We start from the raw sequence: 21,535 nt of genomic DNA, 5'->3' as shown, positions 1-21,535 counted from the left end.
GATGAGCAGGTCTTCGTTTGCATCATTCCAGATCGCCATGATGAAAATGAATAGCAGTCTGTGTGTGCCTTCTTAAATCGTTTGTTTACGTCCCTCACTTCCGCTTCGCTTCTCATGCACTGATTCGCTAGCTGAACAGCCAATCAGAGTGATTATTTGGTCCGACTGCCAGACCCGATGCATGGCCGATCCGTTGAATCGGCCATGCATCGGGTCTGGCAGTCCAAATAAGGCGTGTCACGGTCGACGGTGCGGGACACACCAACCTGACTACGGCGCCGCGAATGCCCGACGGCCTCTGACTCCCAAAATCGGGTTGGTGTGTCAGGGCCTTAACAGTGTGGGGGGGGGGTCGGTGTGAGGCTCTTACAGTGGGGGGGGGGGTCAGTGTGGGGCTCTTACAGTGTGTGGGGGGGGTCAGTGTGGGGCTCTTACAGTGGGGGGGGGGGGGGGTCAGTGTGAGGCTCTTACAGTGGGGGGGGGGGGGGTCAGTGTGAGGCTCTTACAGTGGGGGGGGGGTCGGTGTGAGGCTCTTACAGTGGGGGGGGGGGTCAGTGTGGGGCTCTTACAGTGTGTGGGGGGGGGTCAGTGTGGGGCTCTTACAGTGCGGGGGGGTCAGTGTGAGGCTCTTACAGTGTGGGGGGGGGGGTCAGTGTGGGGCTCTTACAGTGTGTGGGGGGGGTCAGTGTGAGGCTCTTACAGTGGGGGGGGGGGGGGGTCAGTGTGGGGCTCTTACAGTGTGTGGGGGGGGGTCAGTGTGGGGCTCTTACAGTGGGGGGGGGTCAGTGTGAGGCTCTTACAGTGGGGGGGGGGGGGGGTCAGTGTGAGGCTCTTACATTGGGGGGGGGGTCGGTGTGAGGCTCTTACAGTGTGTGGGGGGGGTCAGTGTGGGGCTCTTACAGTGGGGGGGGGGGGGGTCAGTGTGAGGCTCTTACAGTGGGGGGGGGGGGTCAGTGTGAGGCTCTTACAGTGGGGGGGGGGGGGGGGGTCAGTGTGGGGCTCTTACAGTGGGGGGGGGATCTTACAGTGTGGGAGGGGGGGTCAGTGTGAGGCTCTTACAGTGGGGGGGGGGTCAGTGTGGGGCTCTTACAGTGGGGGGGGATCTTACAGTGTGGGAGGGGGGGTCAGTGTGAGGCTCTTACAGTGGGGGGGGGGTCAGTGTGGGGCTCTTACAGTGGGGGGGGATCTTACAGTGTGGGGGGGGTCAGCGTGAGGCTCTTACAGGGGGGCCCGCAGAGCACCATGTTGGGGAGGGGGCAGCCGGCTCTAACAGCTGCGTGGTCATTGGCACGTCAAAATGCTAAAAATAAAAAGTAGGACTCATCGTGTTTAAAATACTTCATTCCCAGAGGGTCGGGGTGCGGAGCCAGAACCCACCCCCACTTCAGACTTCAGTTACATCGTAACTCAGAGTGAACACACCTTCTACAAATATATAAAAGTTTATGAATTCGTGGATTTACTTTTCCCAAAACCAGACTTTAAATCCTGAAGTGTTTTAACCCTAGAGGGAATACGTTCAGAGCAGTGGCCCCGTATCAGAATGTGTGATGTGAGGGCTAGCACTCTGAGCCAGCGCGCAGGAGAGGCTCTGAAGGAGGTGAAACCTGAGCTCAGTCTCTCAGGGGGCAGCCTGACTCCCTGGAGCAGCTGCACCATAAAAGCCTGTGACCCCCCCCCCCATACACCTGAACATCAGCAGGAGAGGACTCTTTAAAGTAGAGACACTACGTACTGATATACACCTGAACATCAGCAGGAGAGGACTCTTTAAAGTAGAGACACTACATACTGATATACACCTGAACATCAGCAGGAGAGGACTCTTTAAAGTAGAGACACTACATACTGATATACACCTGAACATCAGCAGGACAGGACTCTTTAAAGTAGAGACACTACATACTGATATACACCTGAACATCAGCAGGAGAGGACTCTTTAAAGTAGAGACACTACACACTGATATACACCTGAACATCAGCAGGAGAGGACTCTTTAAAGTAGAGACACTACATACTGATATACACCTGAACATCAGCAGGAGAGGACTCTTTAAAGTAGAGACACTACATACTGATATACACCTGAATATCAGCAGGAGAGGACTCTTTAAAGTAGAGACACTACATACTGATATACACCTGAACATCAGCAGGAGAGGACTCTTTAAAGTAGAGACACTACATACTGATATACACCTGGACATCAGCAGGAGAGGACTCTTTAAAGTAGAGACACTACATACTGATATACACCTGAACATCAGCAGGAGAGGACTCTTTAAAGTAGAGACACTACACACTGATATACACCTGAACATCAGCATGAGAGGACTCTTTAAAGTAGAGACACTACATACTGATATACACCTGAACATCAGCATCAGAGGACTCTTTAAAGTAGAGACACTACATACTAATATACACCTAAACATCAGCTGGAGAGGACTCTTTAAAGTAGAGACACTACATACTGATATACACCTGGACATCAGCAGGAGAGGACTCTTTAAAGTAGAGACATACTGATATACACCTGAACATCAGCAAGAGAGGACTCTTTAAAGTAGAGACACTACATACTGATATACACCTGAACGTCAGCAGGAGAGGACTCTTTAAAGTAGAGACACTACATGCTGATATACACCTGAACATCAGCAGGAGAGGACTCTTTAAAGTAGAGACACTACACACTGATATACACCTGAACATGAGCAGGAGAGGACTCTTTAAAGTAGAGACACTACATGCTGATATACACCTGAACATCAGCAGGAGAGGACTCTTTAAAGTAGAGACTCTACATACTGATATACACCTGAGCATCAGCAGGAGAGGACTCTTTAAAGTAGAGACACTACATACTGATATACACCTGAACATCAGCAGGAGAGGACTCTTTAAAGTAGAGACACTACATACTGATATACACCTGAACATCAGCAGGAGAGGACTCTTTAAAGTAGAGACACTATATACTGATATACACCTGAACATCAGCAGGAGAGGACTCTTTAAAGTAGAGACACTACATACTGATATACACCTGAACATCAGCAGGAGAAGACTCTTTAAAGTAGAGACTCTACATACTGATATACACCTGCACATCAGCAGGAGAGGACTCTTTAAAGTAGAGACACTACATACTGATATACACCTGAACGTCAGCAGGAGAGGACTCTTTAAAGTAGAGACACTACATACTGATATACACCTAAACATCAGCAGGAGAGGACTCTTTAAAGTAGAGACACTACATACTGATATACACCTGAACATCAGCAGGAGAGGACTCTTTAAAGTAGAGACACTACACACTGATATACACCTGAACATGAGCAGGAGAGGACTCTTTAAATAGAGACACTACACACTGATATACTCCTGAACATCAGCAGGAGAGGACTCTTTAAAGTAGAGACAATACATACTGATATACACCTGAACATCAGCAGGAGAGGACTCTTTAAAGTAGAGACACTACATAATGATATACACCTGAACATCAGCAGGAGAGGACTCTTTAAAGTAGAGACACTACATACTGATATAGACCTGAACATCAGCAGGAGAGGACTCTTTAAAGTAGAGACACTACATACTGATATACACCTGAACGTCAGCAGGAGAGGACTCTTTAAAGTAGAGACACTACATGCTGATATACACCTAAACATCAGCAGGAGAGGACTCTTTAAAGTAGAGACACTACATGCTGATATACACCTGAACATCAGCAGGAGAGGACTCTTTAAAGTAGAGACACTACATACTGATATACACCTGAACATCAGCAGGAGAGGACTCTTTAAAGTAGAGACACTACATACTGATATACACCTGAACATCAGCAGGAGAGGACTCTTTAAAGTAGAGACACTACATACTGATATACACCTGAACATCAGCAGGAGAGGACTCTTTAAAGTAGAGACACTACACACTGATATACACCTGAACATGAGCAGGAGAGGACTCTTTAAAGTAGAGACACTACATGCTGATATACACCTGAACATCAGCAGGAGAGGACTCTTTAAAGTAGAGACTCTACATACTGATATACACCTGAGCATCAGCAGGAGAGGACTCTTTAAAGTAGAGACACTACATACTGATATACTCCTGAACATCAGCAGGAGAGGACTCTTTAAAGTAGAGACACTACATACTGATATACACCTGAACATCAGCAGGAGAGGACTCTTTAAAGTAGAGACACTACATACTGATATACACCTGAACATCAGAGGAGAGGACTCTTTAAAGTAGAGACACTACATACTGATATACTCCTGAACATCAGCAGGAGAGGACTCTTTAAAGTAGAGACACTACATACTGATATACTCCTGAACATCAGCAGGAGAGGACTCTTTAAAGTAGAGACACTACATACTGATATACACCTGAACATCAGCAGGAGAGAACTCTTTAAAGTAGAGACACTACATACTGATATACACCTGAACATCAGCAGGAGAGGACTCTTTAAAGTAGAGACACTACATACTGATATACACCTGAACATTAGCAGGAGAGGACTCTTTAAAGTAGAGACACTACATACTGCTATACACCTGAACATCAACAGGAGAGGACTCTTTAAAGTAGAGACACTACATACTGCTATACACCTGAACATCAGCAGGAGAGGACTCTTTAAAGTAGAGACACTACATACTGATATACACCTGAACATTAGCAGGAGAGGACTCTTTAAAGTAGAGACACTACATACTGCTATACACCTGAACATCAACAGGAGAGGACTCTTTAAAGTAGAGACACTACATACTGATATACACCTGAACATCAGCAGGAGAGGACTCTTTAAAGTAGAGACACTACATACTGATATACACCTGAACATCAGCAGGAGAGAACTCTTTAAAGTAGAGACACTACATACTGATATACACCTGAACATCAGCAGGAGAGGACTCTTTAAAGTAGAGACACTACATACTGATATACACCTGAACATTAGCAGGAGAGGACTCTTTAAAGTAGAGACACTACATACTGCTATACACCTGAACATCAACAGGAGAGGACTCTTTAAAGTAGAGACACTACATACTGCTATACACCTGAACATCAGCAGGAGAGGACTCTTTAAAGTAGAGACACTACATACTGATATACACCTGAACATTAGCAGGAGAGGACTCTTTAAAGTAGAGACACTACATACTGCTATACACCTGAACATCAACAGGAGAGGACTCTTTAAAGTAGAGACACTACATACTGATATACACCTGAACATCAGCAGGAGAGGACTCTTTAAAGTAGAGACACTACATACTGATATACACCTGAACATCAGCAGGAGAGGACTCTTTAAAGTAGAGACACTACATACTGATATACACCTGAACATCGGCAGGAGAGGACTCTTTAAAGTAGGGCATCTTTCATTTAAAGTTTAGATGTTTGCATAGTATCTCTGATTGTATGTATAGTTAATATATGTATATGTATAGTTAATATATGTATATGTATGTATAGTTCAAACCTCTTCTGCAGCTGCAGCTGGTTAACGGGCTGCAGCTGCTGCCCTCCCCCCCCCCCCCCCCTCAGATATAAATAGATGGGCTCTTATTCTGAAACGGAGCTGTCTCTCACTCAGCACTCTTCCTCCAGCTGCTTCTAAGTCTGTCTCCCGGATCATAGAAGCCTCAAGTCCTTCAGCTTCTCTGCAGGCTGGAAGGTAACGGAGCACGTGAGCTCAGAGACGAGGAACCAGGATGTTAGAAAGGATTGATGGGGAACCTTTGTGAAGCAGGTTCAGGCTGAAGTATCAGATCAGCTGTCAGAGATAACATCTGATCCTTTACGACGATGACTAGAAGATCTTTTGACTCGCATTTCATCCTGATGGTCATCCCCAATATTTAGAAATGTAAAAGTATTCACATTTCTTTATGTAACTGTAAGAGAATACTGTAACTTGTATTTAAGTATAATAATAATAATTAATAATAATTCCTTATATTTATTATAGCGCTTTTCCAGATGCTCAAAGTGCTTCACAAATACACATTACACATATCATACATGTACTGTGGACAATACCCTCAGGAGCAGGTTCAGGTGAAGTGTCTCGCTCAAGGACCCACCGGCTTCACAGACGCAGCAGCGGTGGGTTTCACCCCTTGGTCTGATGATCAGTGCACAGCGCACTGCGCCACACCGTCCATCTTCACGCCTCGAGGTCATCGAGGCGCTTTTACAAGTACACATACATGGAGAACTCCTCAGTGTTGGCATTCTGCCTCTCGGGGTCTCTGCCTCGTGTCTTTAGGGTGACGCATTGAGCTGTTCTGTTTGAACCCCACAGGAACCTGAGACTTAGTGAACGTTGACGTTGAAAGTTGAAAGTGTGTAATCTGTTGATTTATTACTAAACGTAATCTGTTGTTATTGTGTTTTCCTGAAGGGTGCCAACAAACATGTCAACACAGGCGCCGACGTTCCTGCAGCCGCTGCAGAGCGTCGTGGCACTAGAGGGTAGTGCCGCGACGTTCCAGGCTCAAGTCAACGGTGAGAGACACGAAACCAGTTCAACTCTAAACACAACCAGTTCATCTCTAAACACAACCAGTTCATCTCTAAACACAACCAGTTCAACTCTAAACACAACCAGTTCAACTCTAAACACAACCAGTTCAACTCTAAACACAACCAGTTCAACTCTAAACACAACCAGTTCAACTCTAAACACAACCAGTTCAACTCTAAACACAACCAGTTCAACTCTAAACAGAACCAGTTCATCTCTAAACACAACCAGTTCAACTCTAAACACAACCAGTTCAACTCTAAACACAACCAGTTCATCTCTAAACACAACCAGTTCAACTCTAAACACAACCAGTTCAACTCTAAACACAACCAGTTCAACTCTAAACACAACCAGTTCAACTCTAAACAGAACCAGTTCATCTCTAAACACAACCAGTTCATCTCTAAACACAACCAGTTCAACTGAAATCCACTCTGAACTTTAGATTGGATCTAAAAATCTAAATCTCCCTTCAATTCTTAATTTAGGATTTCACATGTTTTAGAGATAAACGTTGTTAAATATCTGATGTTGCAGGTTTAGTGTTGGTTCTCCTCTGATCTGACTGGTTCTGGTTCTGGTTCTCTGCAGGTTCTCCTGTTCCTGAGGTGAGCTGGTTTCGTGATGGCCAGGTTCTCTCCTCCGCCGTTCTGCCCGGCATTCAGATCTCATTCAGCGATGGCCATGCTGTTCTGAGGATCCCTGCTGTGACCGCCGCACACAGTGGGAGGTTCTCCGTCAGAGCCACCAACGGAGCCGGACAGGCCACCAGCACCGCAGAACTACTCGTCACAGGTGAGGCTGGATCCCCTGAGGCAGGAAGCTACTGCTGAGAGGCAGGAAGCTACAGCAGAGAGACAGGAAGCTACAGCAGAGAGGCAGGAAGCTACTGCAGAGAGGCAGGAAGCTACAGCAGAGAGGCAGGAAGCTACTGCAGAGAGGCAGGAAGCTACTGCAGAGAGGCAGGAAGCTACTGCTGAGAGGCAGGAAGCTACAGCAGAGAGACAGGAAGCTACTGCAGAGAGGCAGGAAGCTACTGCAGAGAGGCAGGAAGCTACAGCAGAGAGGCAGGAAGCTACTGCAGAGAGGCAGGAAGCTACAGCAGAGAGGCAGGAAGCTACTGCAGAGAGGCAGGAAGCTACAGCAGAGAGGCAAGAAGCTACAGCAGAGAGGCAGGAAGCTACTGCAGAGAGGCAGGAAGCTACAGCAGAGAGGCAGGAAGCTACCGCAGAGAGGCAGGAAGCTACTGCATAGAGACAGGAAGCTACTGGTGAGAGGCAGGAAGCTACTGCAGAGAGACAGGAAGCTACAGCAGAGAGGCAGGAAGCTACTGCAGAGAGGCAGGAAGCTACTGCAGAGAGGCAGGAAGCTACTGCGGAGAGGCAGTAAGCTACTGCGGAGAGGCAGGAAGCTACTGCAGAGAGACAGGAAGCTACTACAGAGAGGCAGGAAGCTACAGCAGGGAGGCAGGAAGCTACTGCAGAGAGGCAGGAAGCTACTGCAGAGAGGCAGGAAGCTACAGCAGAGAGACAGGAAGCTACTGCAGAGAGGCAGGAAGCTACAGCAGAGAGACAGGAAGCTACTGCATAGAGGCAGGAAGCTACTGCAGAGAGGCAGGAAGCTACTGCAGAGAGACAGGAAGCTACTGCAGAGAGGCAGGAAGCTACAGCAGAGAGACAGGAAGCTACTGCAGAGAGGCAGGAAGCTACAGCAGAGAGACAGGAAGCTACTGCAGAGAGGCAGGAAGCTACTGCAGAGAGACAGGAAGCTACTGCAGAGAGGCAGGAAGCTACCGCAGAGAGGCAGGAAGCTACCGCAGAGAGGCAGGAAGCTACAGCAGAGAGGCAGGAGGCTACTGCAGAGAGACAGAAAGCTACTGCAGAGAGGCAGGAAGCTACCGCAGAGAGGCAGGAAGCTACTGCAGAGAGACAGGAAGCTACTGCAGAGAGACAGGAAGCTACTACAGAGAGAAACTTAAAGATTAAGGATCCATAACAACCTGAGAGAGACAGGAAACGATGACTTAGAGTCCTGTCCCAGTGTCTGAGTCCTAGAATGGCAGGAAGTGATGCTTGACGGTGCAGTGATTGGAGCCCCAGTTTAATTAATGATATTCCCCCCCCCCCCAGCGGAGACAGCCCCTCCCAGCTTCCTGCTCCGCCTCCAGAGCTCCACGGTGCTGCAGGGCAGCCAGGTGAGGCTGGACGTCAGAGTCTCAGGTATCCCCCTCCCCCAGGTGAAGTTCTTCAGGGAGGGGGCGGAGATCCAGAGCTCGCCAGACTTCAGGATCCTGACGGAGGGCGAGACGCACAGCCTGCTGATCGCTGAGGCCTTCCCTGAGGATTCTGGGAACTATTCTGCCACCGCCACCAACAGCAGCGGAAGAGCAACCTCCACCTGCGAGCTGCTGGTGCAAGGTGAGGGAGTCGGCCCGGCAACAGGACACAGACATGTAGAGAACTGTAGATCTATAGATATACAGTTCCTGGTGTTTTAGTCTGGTCTCTGAGCACCCAGGACATCACTAGCCTATTGGAGCACAAGGACACGGAGTTTGGTCCAGTTTGGCTTTAAGGTGTGTGTGTGTGTGTTTGTGTGTGTTCAGGTGAAGAAGCCGTTCCAGCTAAGAAAACAAAGACAGTGATGTCGTCCCGTCAGACCCGAGTGGAGAAGGTACGGAACGATAAATAACAAAGACGATGATTTAAATTCTTGTTTCTAATAACCCCCCTTCGTCCTCAGAGAGTGGAGGCCAGCTTCCAGTCGTCCATGATGGCGATGCATGTGGAGGGGGGGGAGCTGACTCTGGCTCATAAGACCCCCCCCAGAGTTGCTCCCAAACCACCCTCAAAATCCCCAACACAGTCCTCTCTGGCCGTCAGGGTGGGGGGGGGGGCGGCAACAATCCCCGTCCCCCGTCAGGCACGTGAAGGCGCCAACACCAACACCATCCAGGTGGGGAACACCTCATAACACCTTGACATGAATATGCATGTTGATGTGTGTACCTTACCGAGCTTTCCGTCGCTCATCTCCAGAATACTTGAAATGTGTTTGTGCCGCATCCTATTTACTAGACAACGTTATCTCTGAGTGTGAGAGGAGTAACCGCTGAGGCTCCTTTGGTTTGAGGGTCTGCGTTAGGGTTAAAGCCTCCTGGATCCTCCGAGGACTTCGGCCACACTTATGTGCATTACCCTCTGGGGTCTAATGGCTATTTCTCACATTTTAGATTTCCTTCGTTTACTTTTTAAATGTATTTGTCATGACGTGGCAACCCGTGTGCTGCACACCAACATGCTCAGCACGTCTCTGGTCCTGCTAGCAAAGCAGCTCCCTCACCTCAGCGCTGTGTGATGACATCATTAACTCTGAAGCCCAACATTTACATCCGATTCTTGGCAATCTTCACAACTCTTGTGAAAACTCAGACTTGTGGGTGTTTTAGATTTGGTTTACTAAAGTCTTAGGTTCACAAGAGTAGTGAATTATTTAAATGACACTGTATATATTTGAGAACATTTTTAGTTTTACGTTTGAGAATCGGTTCCATGTTGTGGATCTGAATCTGATGTGTAACTGAGCTCTCTGTCGCCCCCTTCAGGCCGTCCATGTCTCCCATCAGCAGTCGCTCCCTGGCGGACGCCAGCGGAGACGTTCTGCCGCCCTGGAAGAGTGGCGAGGCCGGGTTCAGCGCCATGAGCGCCAGCATGAGCAGTATGACCGCCATGAGCAGCAGTATGACCAGTATGACCAGTATGACCAGTATGACCAGTATGAAGAGCGCCAGCAGCTCCATGCAGATCAGCGGGGGCCAATCCATGCAGATCAGCGGGGGCCAATCCATGCAGGTCAGCGGCGGCCAATCCATACAGGTCAGCGGCGGCCAATCCATGCAGGTCAGCAGCGGCCAATCCATGCAGGTCAGCGGGGGCCAATCCATGCAGGTCAGCGGCGGCCAATCCATGCAGGTCAGCGGGGGCCAATCCATGCAGGTCAGCGGCGGCCAATCCATGCAGATCAGCGGCGGCCAATCCATGCAGGTCAGCGGCGGCCAATCCATGCAGATCAGCGGGGGTCAAGAGGTGAGCAGGGCGCCATCTGGGGGTCAATCAGGGGGAGACATGTGGGAAGAATGGAGGAGGACGGGGCAGAGGAAATGAAAATATGTCTAAATCGGATCCAACATACATTTAACATGCTGATGTTCTTTAATTAGAAACCTCATTGGGAAGCCCCTCCTCTCAGAGCCCAAACGTAACGACACATCTGACACACAATAAAAACAGAATAAAAACACATTTAATTCAGGGTAATTTGAGAGGATGCAGCTCTGGTGTTATAATATAAGTCCATAAATCCAGTTAACAATCAGAGAATGCACAACTTGTTCATGACATGTTGTATTCCTCTGAATACTGAGACTCTGAACCATTCAGGACTGCAGTTCCCCTAACGTCCACCAGAGGCTGAGTCCTGCAGCTAGTGATGGAGACCCTTCACTTCCTTTCACGAAAACATCTGAATTAAAACTCTCTAGATATTTATTTAGAGATGTACAGATGGATAAAGAAAGGAAAGAGGAATACTAAATAATGAAGGAAACGACATAAGGAAACAAGATACTGCTTCATATCTAGCTTATTCAGTTTAAAAAGGTATTTGTGGGGGAACGTCCGGCGACGAGGAATGGAGTAGACGCGTGTTCCTCCAGCTCCCACTACTTTTAACATACAACTCACTTTTAAACCTCTTACCTGTAAACAACACGGGGATGTTTGTTTAATTGATTTATTTACTTTACGCATAACTATCTACTTTCCGTTGACACGGCTAAATGGCTTCGAAAGCAAGCAACAAGGAGAAGAGAGACGAGGCAGCTGCTACTGCCGTAGCTAGCATGCCGTTCTTGGTTAAGCTACTGGAGAATCACAGAGACGCCCTTTCCAAGGAATTTAAGTCGGCGATGACTTCTCCGGAAGCGACATTAGACTTTGTCCAGGAGACAGTCACAGACCACGGTAACCGCCTGACCTCCCTTGAGGCTAACGCGAATCAGCTCAGCGACAAAAGGGAAGAGTTGGAGGCTAAGTGCGCAGCAATGGAGGGAAGCTACAACAAGCTAAAGGCTAAAGCTATAGACCTTGAGTCACGCAGCCGCCGCAATAACATAAGGATAACTGGCCTACCGGAGTCGATTGAGGGTGCACGTCCCACAGACTGCTGGTGGAGCTTCTGGGTGACCAAGTCCTCACTACGGCTCCGGAGCTGGACCGAGCACACAGAGCCCTGACTGCCAAGCCAAGTCCCGGGTTAAGACCAAGAGCGGTAGTAGCCCGCATCCATCATTTCAGGACGAAAGAGCTGATCATTCAGGAGGCCCGGAAGCGGCGGGGGAAAGCCCGTGGCTATCTTTGAAGACTACTGCCCAGAGATCGTGGAGCAACGCACGGCGTACCGGGAGGTGATGTCCGCACTTTATCAACGCGGCTTGAGACCGTCACTCTTATATCCAGCGAGGTTACGGATCACAACCAAGGACGGGGGGGGAAGCATTTCGCATCGGTGGAGGACGCTGCATCTTTCCTGGAAACACTGCAGGGTAACATGTCGGAGTCTTCGACTAGAGAGGAGCAGTGATGGCCAACTTTAATAGCAGCTTTGATCTGTTTGATCAGCACCGTTGCGCTTCATACATCACTCCATAACAAGCTAATATATCTTACGGGGAGGGGGAGGGACGGGGAGGGACGGGGAGGGGAGGGATGGGGAGGGACGGGGACGGGGAGGGACGGGGACGGGGAGGGACGGGGACGGGGAGGGACGGGCCATCTCTGGGATAATTATTTGTTCACAATACTTTGCTGATGGTGTTTTTGTTTTTTTATATAAAATGTCTTCACTTTTTAATGTAATGCTACATGTTTGCACACCTCACTGCATTGCGATACTGTGTTTGTGGGATTTCTGTGTTGAACAAGAAAATTAATAAAAATATTTTGAAAAGAAAAAGGTATTTGTGACCAAACTAAGATATATGCAAACCCTTTCCTCCTCCTGTTGAGCTTCAGTTCAGATTTGTGATGAATGTTTTCCTTCATGTTTTTATGTTTAATGTCTGTCGTTAAAACCCCTGAGAACCCGTCTCTCTGTTAAACGTCACAGGGTTATCCCAGCGAGATCAAACCCCCGTCTCTCAACCCGGCCTCACTGGATAGACCTGTCCAAACACCATGTGTGACATTCTGATTGTTTACGGTTCATTTCAATTTGAATATCACTGTATATCTTCTTTAGACCCCAGTGTCAGCTGGACGTGTTCGACGCACACAATCACTTTTTAAAGTCCTTTCATTTGAAATCAAAGCGTGAATCGTCCTGCCGTCCCGCTGGTTCCATCCCTCTCATTTCATCATGATCATTTTTACCATCAGTCTCAACGTCTTGGAAATGTAACGTCTTGATTTGGATTCAGCCTCAGTCTGTGGACCTGGAGTCAGCCGAGGACTCCAGTCTCTCTCCATCTCTCCGACTTTAAGTCATACGGAGAAGAAGGCGAAGTTGGGGAAAGTTTGGATGAACCAGACTCGATGTCCGGCAGAGCTCCTGAAAGTCGTGCTAACATGCTAACGGAGGACAATAGCAGAGAACACGAGACGGAGGAGATGAGCTTTAGTCCGTCGTTCCTCTGCGAAGACCTGTCCTCCGTTTCCAAAGACGGAGAAGGATTTCATAACGTCTCATCCGACGATCTTCCTTCTGTTAGCGCCGACTGTCAGCAGGAAGCTCCTTGTTAGGGTGGACACGTCTTCTTTAAACACGTCTTCTTTAAACACGTCTTTAAACACGTCTTCGTCTTTAAACACGTCTTCTTTAAACACGTCTTAGTCTTTAAACACGTCTTCGTCTTTAAAGACGTCTTCGTCTTTAAACACGTCTTCTTTAAACACGTCTTCGTCTTTAAACACGTCTTCGTCTTTAAACACGTCTTCTTTAAACACGTCTTCTTTAAACACGTCTTCGTCTTTAAACACGTCTTCGTCTTTAAACACGTCTTCGTCTTTAAACATGTCTTCGTCTTTAAACACGTCTTCTTTAAACACGTCTTTAAACAAGTCTTCTTTAAACAAGTCTTCTTTAAACACGTCTTCTTTAAACACGTCTTCGTCTTTAAACACGTCTTCGTCTTTAAACACGTCTTCGTCTTTAAACACGTCTTCTTTAAACACGTCTTTAAACAAGTCTTCTTTAAACAAGTCTTCTTTAAACACGTCTTCTTTAAACACGTCTTCGTCTTTAAACACGTCGTCGTCTTTAAACACGTCTTCGTCTTTAAAGACGTCTTCTTTAAACACGTCTTCGTCTTTAAACACGTCTTCGTCTTTAAAGACGTCTTCTTTAAACACGTCTTCGTCTTTAAACACGTCTTCGTCTTTAAACACGTCTTCGTTTTTAAACACGTCTCCTTTAAACACGTCTTCGTCTTTAAACACGTCTTCGTCTTTAAACACGTCTTCGTCTTTAAACACGTCTTCGTCTTTAAACACGTCTTCTTTAAACACGTCTTTAAACAAGTCTTCTTTAAACACGTCTTCTTTAAACACGTCTTCGTCTTTAAACACGTCTTCGTCTTTAAACACGTCTTCGTCTTTAAACATGTCTTCGTCTTTAAACACGTCTTCTTTAAACACGTCTTTAAACAAGTCTTCTTTAAACAAGTCTTCTTTAAACACGTCTTCTTTAAACACGTCTTCGTCTTTAAACACGTCGTCGTCTTTAAACACGTCTTCGTCTTTAAAGACGTCTTCTTTAAACACGTCTTCGTCTTTAAACACGTCTTCGTCTTTAAAGACGTCTTCTTTAAACACGTCTTCGTCTTTAAACACGTCTTCGTCTTTAAACACGTCTCCTTTAAACACGTCTCCTTTAAACACGTCTTCGTCTTTAAACACGTCGTCGTCTTTAAACACGTCTTCGTCTTTAAAGACGTCTTCTTTAAACACGTCTTCGTCTTTAAACACGTCTTCGTCTTTAAAGACGTCTTCTTTAAACACGTCTTCGTCTTTAAACACGTCTTCGTCTTTAAACACTTCGTCTTTAAACATGTCTTCGTCTTTAAACACGTCTTCGTCTTTCACATTGGTTTCTTCGCGGAAAGATGTCGTTGTATTCGCTGCATACAGTTAAACAATCCATTCATTTAAAGGAAGTCGCTTGGAATCAAACCTTTTTCTGAATCAGAGTTTTCTTCTGTCCGTTTCCAAAACACAGGATATCGTTTTGATAATCAGGAAATGATGTTTGATCTCCTAAACTCTCTGAGTGACTGCAGGGCGTGTACATGTACTCACTTTGTGATTCGTGGAGAGGTCCTGTGTCTGACAGAGGCAGGAAGGTCGGGGGTCAAACACTCGTGATTCCTGTTCCCTCCTTCAGTAAATCAGACGGTTAACGCTGAGTCACATCTGGAATGATTATTGTACTCATCGAAAGCAACGAGATGCTTTTTACCTGATTTGAATATGATCTGCACTCTGGACGGATCACGAGCTGATTAGCTTAGCATGGAGCTCGCTACTTTGGCTGCGTCTCCATTTGTAACGTTCAATCACAAACATCTCACGAAGGTAAACAGACAGGAAGTAAACAAACAGACAGGAAGTAAACAAACAGACACGAAGTAAACAAACAGACAGGAAGGAAGTTAACAGACAGGAAGTAAACAAACAGACAGGAAGTAAACAAACAGACAGGCAGTAAACAAACAGACAGGCAGTAAACAAACAGACAGGAAGTAAACAAACAGACAGGAAGTAAACAAACAGACAGGAAGTAAACAAACAGACAGGCAGTAAACAAACAGACAGACAGTAAACAAACAGACAGGAAGTAAACACACAGACAGGAAGTAAACAAACAGACAGGAAGTAAACAAACAGACAGGCAGTAAACAAACAGACAGGCAGTAAACAAACAGACAGGCAGTAAACAAACAGACAGGCTGTAAACAAACAGACAGGAAGTAAACAAACAGACAGGCAGTAAACAAACAGACAGGAAGTAAACACACAGACAGGAAGTAAACAAACAGACAGGAAGTAAACAAACAGACAGGCAGTAAACAAACAGACAGGCAGTAAACAAACAGACAGGCAGTAAACAAACAGACAGGCAGTAAACAAACAGACAGGCAGTAAACAAACAGACAGGAAGTAAACAAACAGACAGGCTGTAAACAAACAGACAGGAAGTAAACAAACAGACAGGCAGTAAACAAACAGACAGGAAGTAAACTAACAGACCGGCAGTAAACAAACAGACAGGAAGTAAACTAACAGACCGGCAGTAAACAAACAGACAGGCTGTAAACAAACAGACAGGAAGTAAACAAACAGACCGGCAGTAAACAAACAGACAGGAAGTAAACAAACAGACAGGAAGTAAACAAACAGACAGGAAGTAAACAAACAGACAGGCAGTAAACAAACAGACCGGCAGTAAACAAACAGACAGGAAGGAAGTTAACACACTTGCTGGAAGGTTTTCTTGGCACCAGCTGCAGATCCAAGAACACAATATATTCTTCGGTGGAGGGAACACAGGTAAACTATTTGGGACCTAATTGGAAGCTAATTGGCACCTATGATAAGCCCCCCCCCCCCCCACTCCTGTCATGGCCGCCCTCCCATCGTTGTAATGCTGGTTGTGTCTGCAGGCGGGGGAGGGGAAGGCGGTGGCGGTTGCCACGGTGATGGCCGCCGTCGATCTGGCTCGCGTCCGTCAGCCCGTTGTGTGCGGGGCTGAAGACGAGGAGGCCGGGCTCACGCAGCTCGCTGTCAGTCAACAGCTGGCAGAGGGTCACATGACCACACCTAAACACCTCCACCAGGTCAGCCGGGAGCAGACCACGTTACCAAGAGATTTGAACACCTTCAGATCACTCCGAATATTATACCACTCTGAAAACAACAACTCCACATCATTTTAAATCGGCTCTATTGTCCCTTGTGTCACAGTGTAATCATGGACCAGAGCAGGTTTGAGTGGTATCACAGAACTACCATCAAACCTATAGGGAATTATAAATCGAGTAAAAACGTCTTCACGATAATCTGAACTATTGGCGAGTGCTTAGTCACGGGGATCTGGAAGGACGAGTCTCTTGATAATCACTCATTATTTGCAGTACCTATATATACGTACATATACACATTGTGACGCTGCTGTGTTGGTTACCCCAGATTCAGACAGAGACCCCCCCCCAGGTGGACTCTGGTCTCGCCCCTCTTCCTCATTTCACAGTTTCCAAAGTTTCTGTCCCGAAACACGAGGCTAGCTCCGAGGTAAGAGCGGCGTCATCGGGCAACACTAATAATCTGTAGAAATAAGAGGAAGTGGACTTCAATAATCAACCTCACCCTCAGTTAATCACCTGACTTCCTGTTAATCACCTGACTTCCTGTTGCCTGTCTCTGATTCTGGCTGTATCCCCTGGAGCTAACGAGCTAACGAGCTAACGAGCTAAACATCTTAGGGTCAGGGATAGAGCACCTGATAGCATGCCGTACAGGATGTTGTTCTAATATAACTCACAAGATAATGATGTACTGTGAGTAAAGCTACCGTAGTTAGCCGCACACCGTTAGCATCTCCTGTCAGAACAGCTGATCTGTTTTAGCTTTAACACTTTAAGAAACGCTCGTTTGGTTTTCCCTGAAATGCAGACTTGCTGTGAATTGTAGTTAATAAAGTGAACCCCCCCCTGCTGTAGCTTTAATAAACTAATGTCCGTAGCCCACCCCCCCCCCCCCCCAGTTTAACACGCACAGTGGTTTCCCTGATCCTGCTGTAGCTGTAATAAACCAGTACACCTCCTCCAGTGCTATAGATGTAATAAACCAACCCCCCCCCCCTCTGGGCCGCTCAGGTCTCCATCGCCGGCTCGGCGGTCGCCGCTCTGCTCAGAGAGTTCACTTCCTCTTCTGGTGGGGTGAGAAAGATCATCAAACCAGTGAAGTCTCCCAGTCCGTCCCGTACTAAGACCCTGGAGATGGAGTCTGTCCCCCCCCCTTTCAGAAGCCCCTCCCCCTTCGGAGGCTTCACCCAATCATATGAAGCCGTGCTGTCGGGGGGGCAGGAGGCGGGACATGAGGAGTGGGGAGTCCAGGTTTGTGACCCGGCTGGATCTGACCATGACAAGAAAACCTGATCACAGTTCAGAGAAGGTCCAGAGATTTAGGATCCGGAGGTTTAGGGCCCGGAGGTTTAGGGCCCGGAGGTTTAGGGTCCGGAGGTTTAGGGCCCGGAGGTTTAGGGCCCGGAGGTTTAGGGTCCGGAGGTTTAGGGCCCGGAGGTTTAGGGCCCGGAGGTTTAGGGCCCGGAGGTTTAGGGCCCGGATGTTTAGGGCCCGGAGGTTTAGGGCCCGGAGGTTTAGGGTCCGGAGGTTTAGGGCCCGGAAGTTTAGGGCCCGGAGGTTTAGGGTCCGGAGGTTTAGGGCCCGGAGGTTTAGGGTCCAGAGGTTTAGGGCCCGGAGATTTAGGGTCCGGAGGTTTAGGGCCCGGAGGTTTAGGGTCCGGAGGTTTAGGGCCCGGAGGTTTAGGGCCCGGAGGTTTAGGGCCCGGAGGTTTAGGGCCCGGAGGTTTAGTGTCCGGAGGTTTAGGGTCCGGAGGTTTAGGGTCTGGAGGTTTAGGGCCCGGAGGTTTAGGGTCCTGAGGTTTAGGGTCTGAAGATTTAGGGTCCGGAGGTTTAGGGCCCGGAGGTTTAGGGTCTGGAGGTTTAGGGCCCGGAGGTTTAGGGTCCTGAGGTTTAGGGTCTGAAGATTTAGGGTCCGGAGGTTTAGGGCCCGGAGGTTTAGGGTCTGGAGTTTTAGGGCCCGGAGGTTTAGGGTCCGGAGGTTTAGGGTCTGGAGGTTTAGGGCCCGGAGGTTTAGGGCCCGGAGGTTTAGGGTCCGGAGGTTTAGGGTCCGGAGGTTTAGGGTCCGGAGGTTTAGGGCCCGGAGGTTTAGGGCCCGGAGGTTTAAGGTCCGGAGGTTTAAGGTCCGGAGGTTTAGGGCAGACGCTCCTGAGGAAGACCCCTCTACGAGACAACTTTAAAGTTCTTTAGATATCACGGGGAACACGATGCAGGCATCATTTTGTTTTAGAAAGGATAAAGACACCGTTTGCTCGATAACGTCTGCAGGACATTAACGTAGTCATTTAAACTGATGAACATTTAGAAAGTCTTTCAGCATCAAGCCCTCGCTGAGCTGAGCCAACATATCTACCTTCAATACAACCAATACCAACGTTTCATTAAACTGACATACACTTCCTATCTGTACACAACGTGCTGTGTTTCCATATCGTGGAGGAGACACCAGGTGCTTCCCGACTTCTAGGGTAGACGTTCAGGTCAGGTTTACTCTACACGTTACCGTGCTCATTGACGCTATTGACCCCCCATCCTCACCTGTCCATCAGCCTCATCCTGTCTCTGTCTTTAGTGTGTTGTGTGTCCTGTGTTGTGTGTCCTGTGTTGTGTGTGTGTGTGTTCCTGTAGGATGTAGTTGTATTGTAATGAGCTAACGGAGGTGTTTCTCCATCAGGTGACGGAGGCAGCAGCCGTGCCGTCAGCCGGTGGGGCCGTGGTTCCTCCCACCCTGGTGTCAGTGAGTCCTCCTGAAACTTCTTTAACTGAGTGTATATACGTACTGTTAGAATCATCTCCCTGGTCCCCGGGTTAGCTTCAGCCTCAGGATCCATGTGGTCCTCTCCAGAAGGAGTCATCACATACAGAGACTAGTTCAGCCTCAGGATCCATGTGGTCCTCTCCAGAAGGAGTCATCACATACAGAGACTAGTTCCTGAGCAGTGTCCTTCACATGCTGATATCAAGAGAGGGAGCCACACAGTCACAAGATGGAGGAATAGAAAGCAGTCTTCAATGTTTACTTCAGATTAGCTCCATGTCAGAAATGAGCATGCTTGATGTCACTCTCCATAGAGGCTGAGTCATCATGTTCATCACATAGCTATCATCTGCCTCAAGCAGTCCTGATGCTCTTCTGGGTCATCACACATCCTGTCATGTTCACAGCTGCAGCTGATACCTTTGTTAGCATGCTACTCTCATGTTCACAGCTGCAGCTGATACCTTTGTTAGCATGCTACTCTCATGTTCACAGCTACAGTTGATACCTTTGTTAGCATGTTACTCTCATGTTCACAGCTACAGCTGATACCTTTGTTAGCATGTTGCTCTCATGTTCACAGCTGCAGCTGATACCTTTGTTAGCATGTTACTCTCAGGTTCACAGCTACAGCTGATACCTTTGTTAGCATGTTACTCTCATGTTCACAGCTACAGCTGGTACCTTTGTTAGCATGTTACTCTCATGTTCACAGCTGCAGCTGGTACCTTTGTTAGCATGTTACTCTCATGTTCACAGCTACAGTTGATACCTTTGTTAGCATGTTACTCTCATGTTCACAGCTGCAGTTGATACCTTTGTTAGCATCCTACTCTCATGTTCACAGCTGCAGCTGGTACCTTTGTTAGCATGCTGCTCTCATGTTCACAGCTACAGCTGATACCTTTGTTAGCATGTTGCTCTCATGTTCACAGCTGCAGCTGGTACCTTTGTTAGCATGTTACTCTCATGTTCACAGCTGCAGCTGGTACCTTTGTTAGCATGTTACTCTCATGTTCACAGCTACAGTTGATACCTTTGTTAGCATGTTACTCTCATGTTCACAGCTGCAGTTGATACCTTTGTTAGCATCCTACTCTCATGTTCACAGCTGCAGCTGGTACCTTTGTTAGCATGCTGCTCTCATGTTCACAGCTACAGCTGATACCTTTGTTAGCATGTTGCTCTCATGTTCACAGCTGCAGCTGGTACCTTTGTTAGCATGCTGCTCTCATGTTCACAGCTACAGTTGATACCTTTGTTAGCATGCTGCTCTCAGGTTGGAAGAGGACGTTCAGTGTTTTCCCAACGCGTACTAACTGTTCTGAGTGCTGTGTGTGCAGGGTCTGAAGAACACCAACGTGACGGAGGGTGAGTCGGTGACGCTGGAGTGTCAGATTAGCGGAAACCCCGCCCCCAGCATCATGTGGTTCAGAGAGGACTACAAGATCGAGAGCAGCATCGACTTCCACATCTCCTACGAGAGCACCGTCGCTCAGCTGGTGATCCGTGAGGCCTTCGCCGAGGACAGCGGGCGCTTCACCTGCACCGCCACGAGCGAGGCGGGCACCGTCAACACCTCCTGCTACCTGCTGGTCCAGGGTCAGCTACAGACATTATTATAATTTACTGTCGATTAAAGAATACAAATAGCCCTCAAAGTCCTCAACATGTCAACACCTTTAAGACTCTTGGTGTTCCTCTTCTGTTTTGACTTTATGTTTTTATATACTAATGTATTTTACTTTATGTTTCTATATACTAATGTATTTTACTTTATGTTTCTATATACTAATGTATTTTACTTTGTGCTTCTATATACTAATGTATTTGACTTTGTGTTTCTTCCTATCTGACCTGTGGTTGTCCTGCAGTGTCCGAGGACATCGAGAGCAGAGAGGAGGTGGCTGCAGAACCTGCAGAGAAACCGTGAGTGCACCGTAAACACCAGTTTATATCCTTCACAGCGTTACCAAACATGTCGGTGACATTTAACATAACATGTGATGAGAGGCAACTTTATTTAACATGTCCCCGATGACAAAGGTTTATAACGGCACCGATCCAAAAGACTGTAGAGGGAAACTGCATATTCTCCACCGCTGTGGTATCGATGCACTGTTAGTGGGTTGACGTGACATGTGTTTGCTTTGCACACCGTACAAAGACGGTGTAAAGTTGCCCTTTGAAACATTTGAAATGGGAGAGTAAGACATCAAGTGGGAAATACTGAGAGTCACAGTCAGTTGGAACATTGGTGTAATGCTCTTTCATATTTAGAAGTGG

The 21,535-nt window shown here is 47.5% G+C and overlaps 1 protein-coding gene across 1 annotated transcript in view; it reads left to right on the top strand.

Annotated features, from left to right (window-relative positions):
- The window catches only part of LOC117442195 (titin-like), a 193,814-nt gene that overhangs the window by 8,297 nt on the left and 163,982 nt on the right, over positions 1–21,535 (top strand). Inside the window, 13 exon segments of the mRNA XM_071202368.1 lie at positions 6,454–6,557; positions 7,171–7,374; positions 8,709–8,996; positions 9,185–9,252; positions 9,322–9,441; positions 9,443–9,534; positions 10,184–10,664; positions 16,295–16,468; positions 16,821–16,922; positions 17,507–17,746; positions 19,166–19,228; positions 20,593–20,851; positions 21,124–21,178. Of these exon segments, the coding sequence (XP_071058469.1) occupies positions 6,467–6,557; positions 7,171–7,374; positions 8,709–8,996; positions 9,185–9,252; positions 9,322–9,441; positions 9,443–9,534; positions 10,184–10,664; positions 16,295–16,468; positions 16,821–16,922; positions 17,507–17,746; positions 19,166–19,228; positions 20,593–20,851; positions 21,124–21,178 (2,237 nt within the window). The 5' untranslated portion in view covers positions 6,454–6,466.

The sequence above is a fragment of the Pseudochaenichthys georgianus genome, unplaced genomic scaffold (assembly GCF_902827115.2).
Source record: "Pseudochaenichthys georgianus unplaced genomic scaffold, fPseGeo1.2 scaffold_335_arrow_ctg1, whole genome shotgun sequence".
Taxonomy (NCBI): Eukaryota; Metazoa; Chordata; class Actinopteri; order Perciformes; family Channichthyidae; genus Pseudochaenichthys; species Pseudochaenichthys georgianus.
Note: the sequence above shows the minus strand (reverse complement) of the source record. Positions and strands in the feature narration are given on the sequence as shown.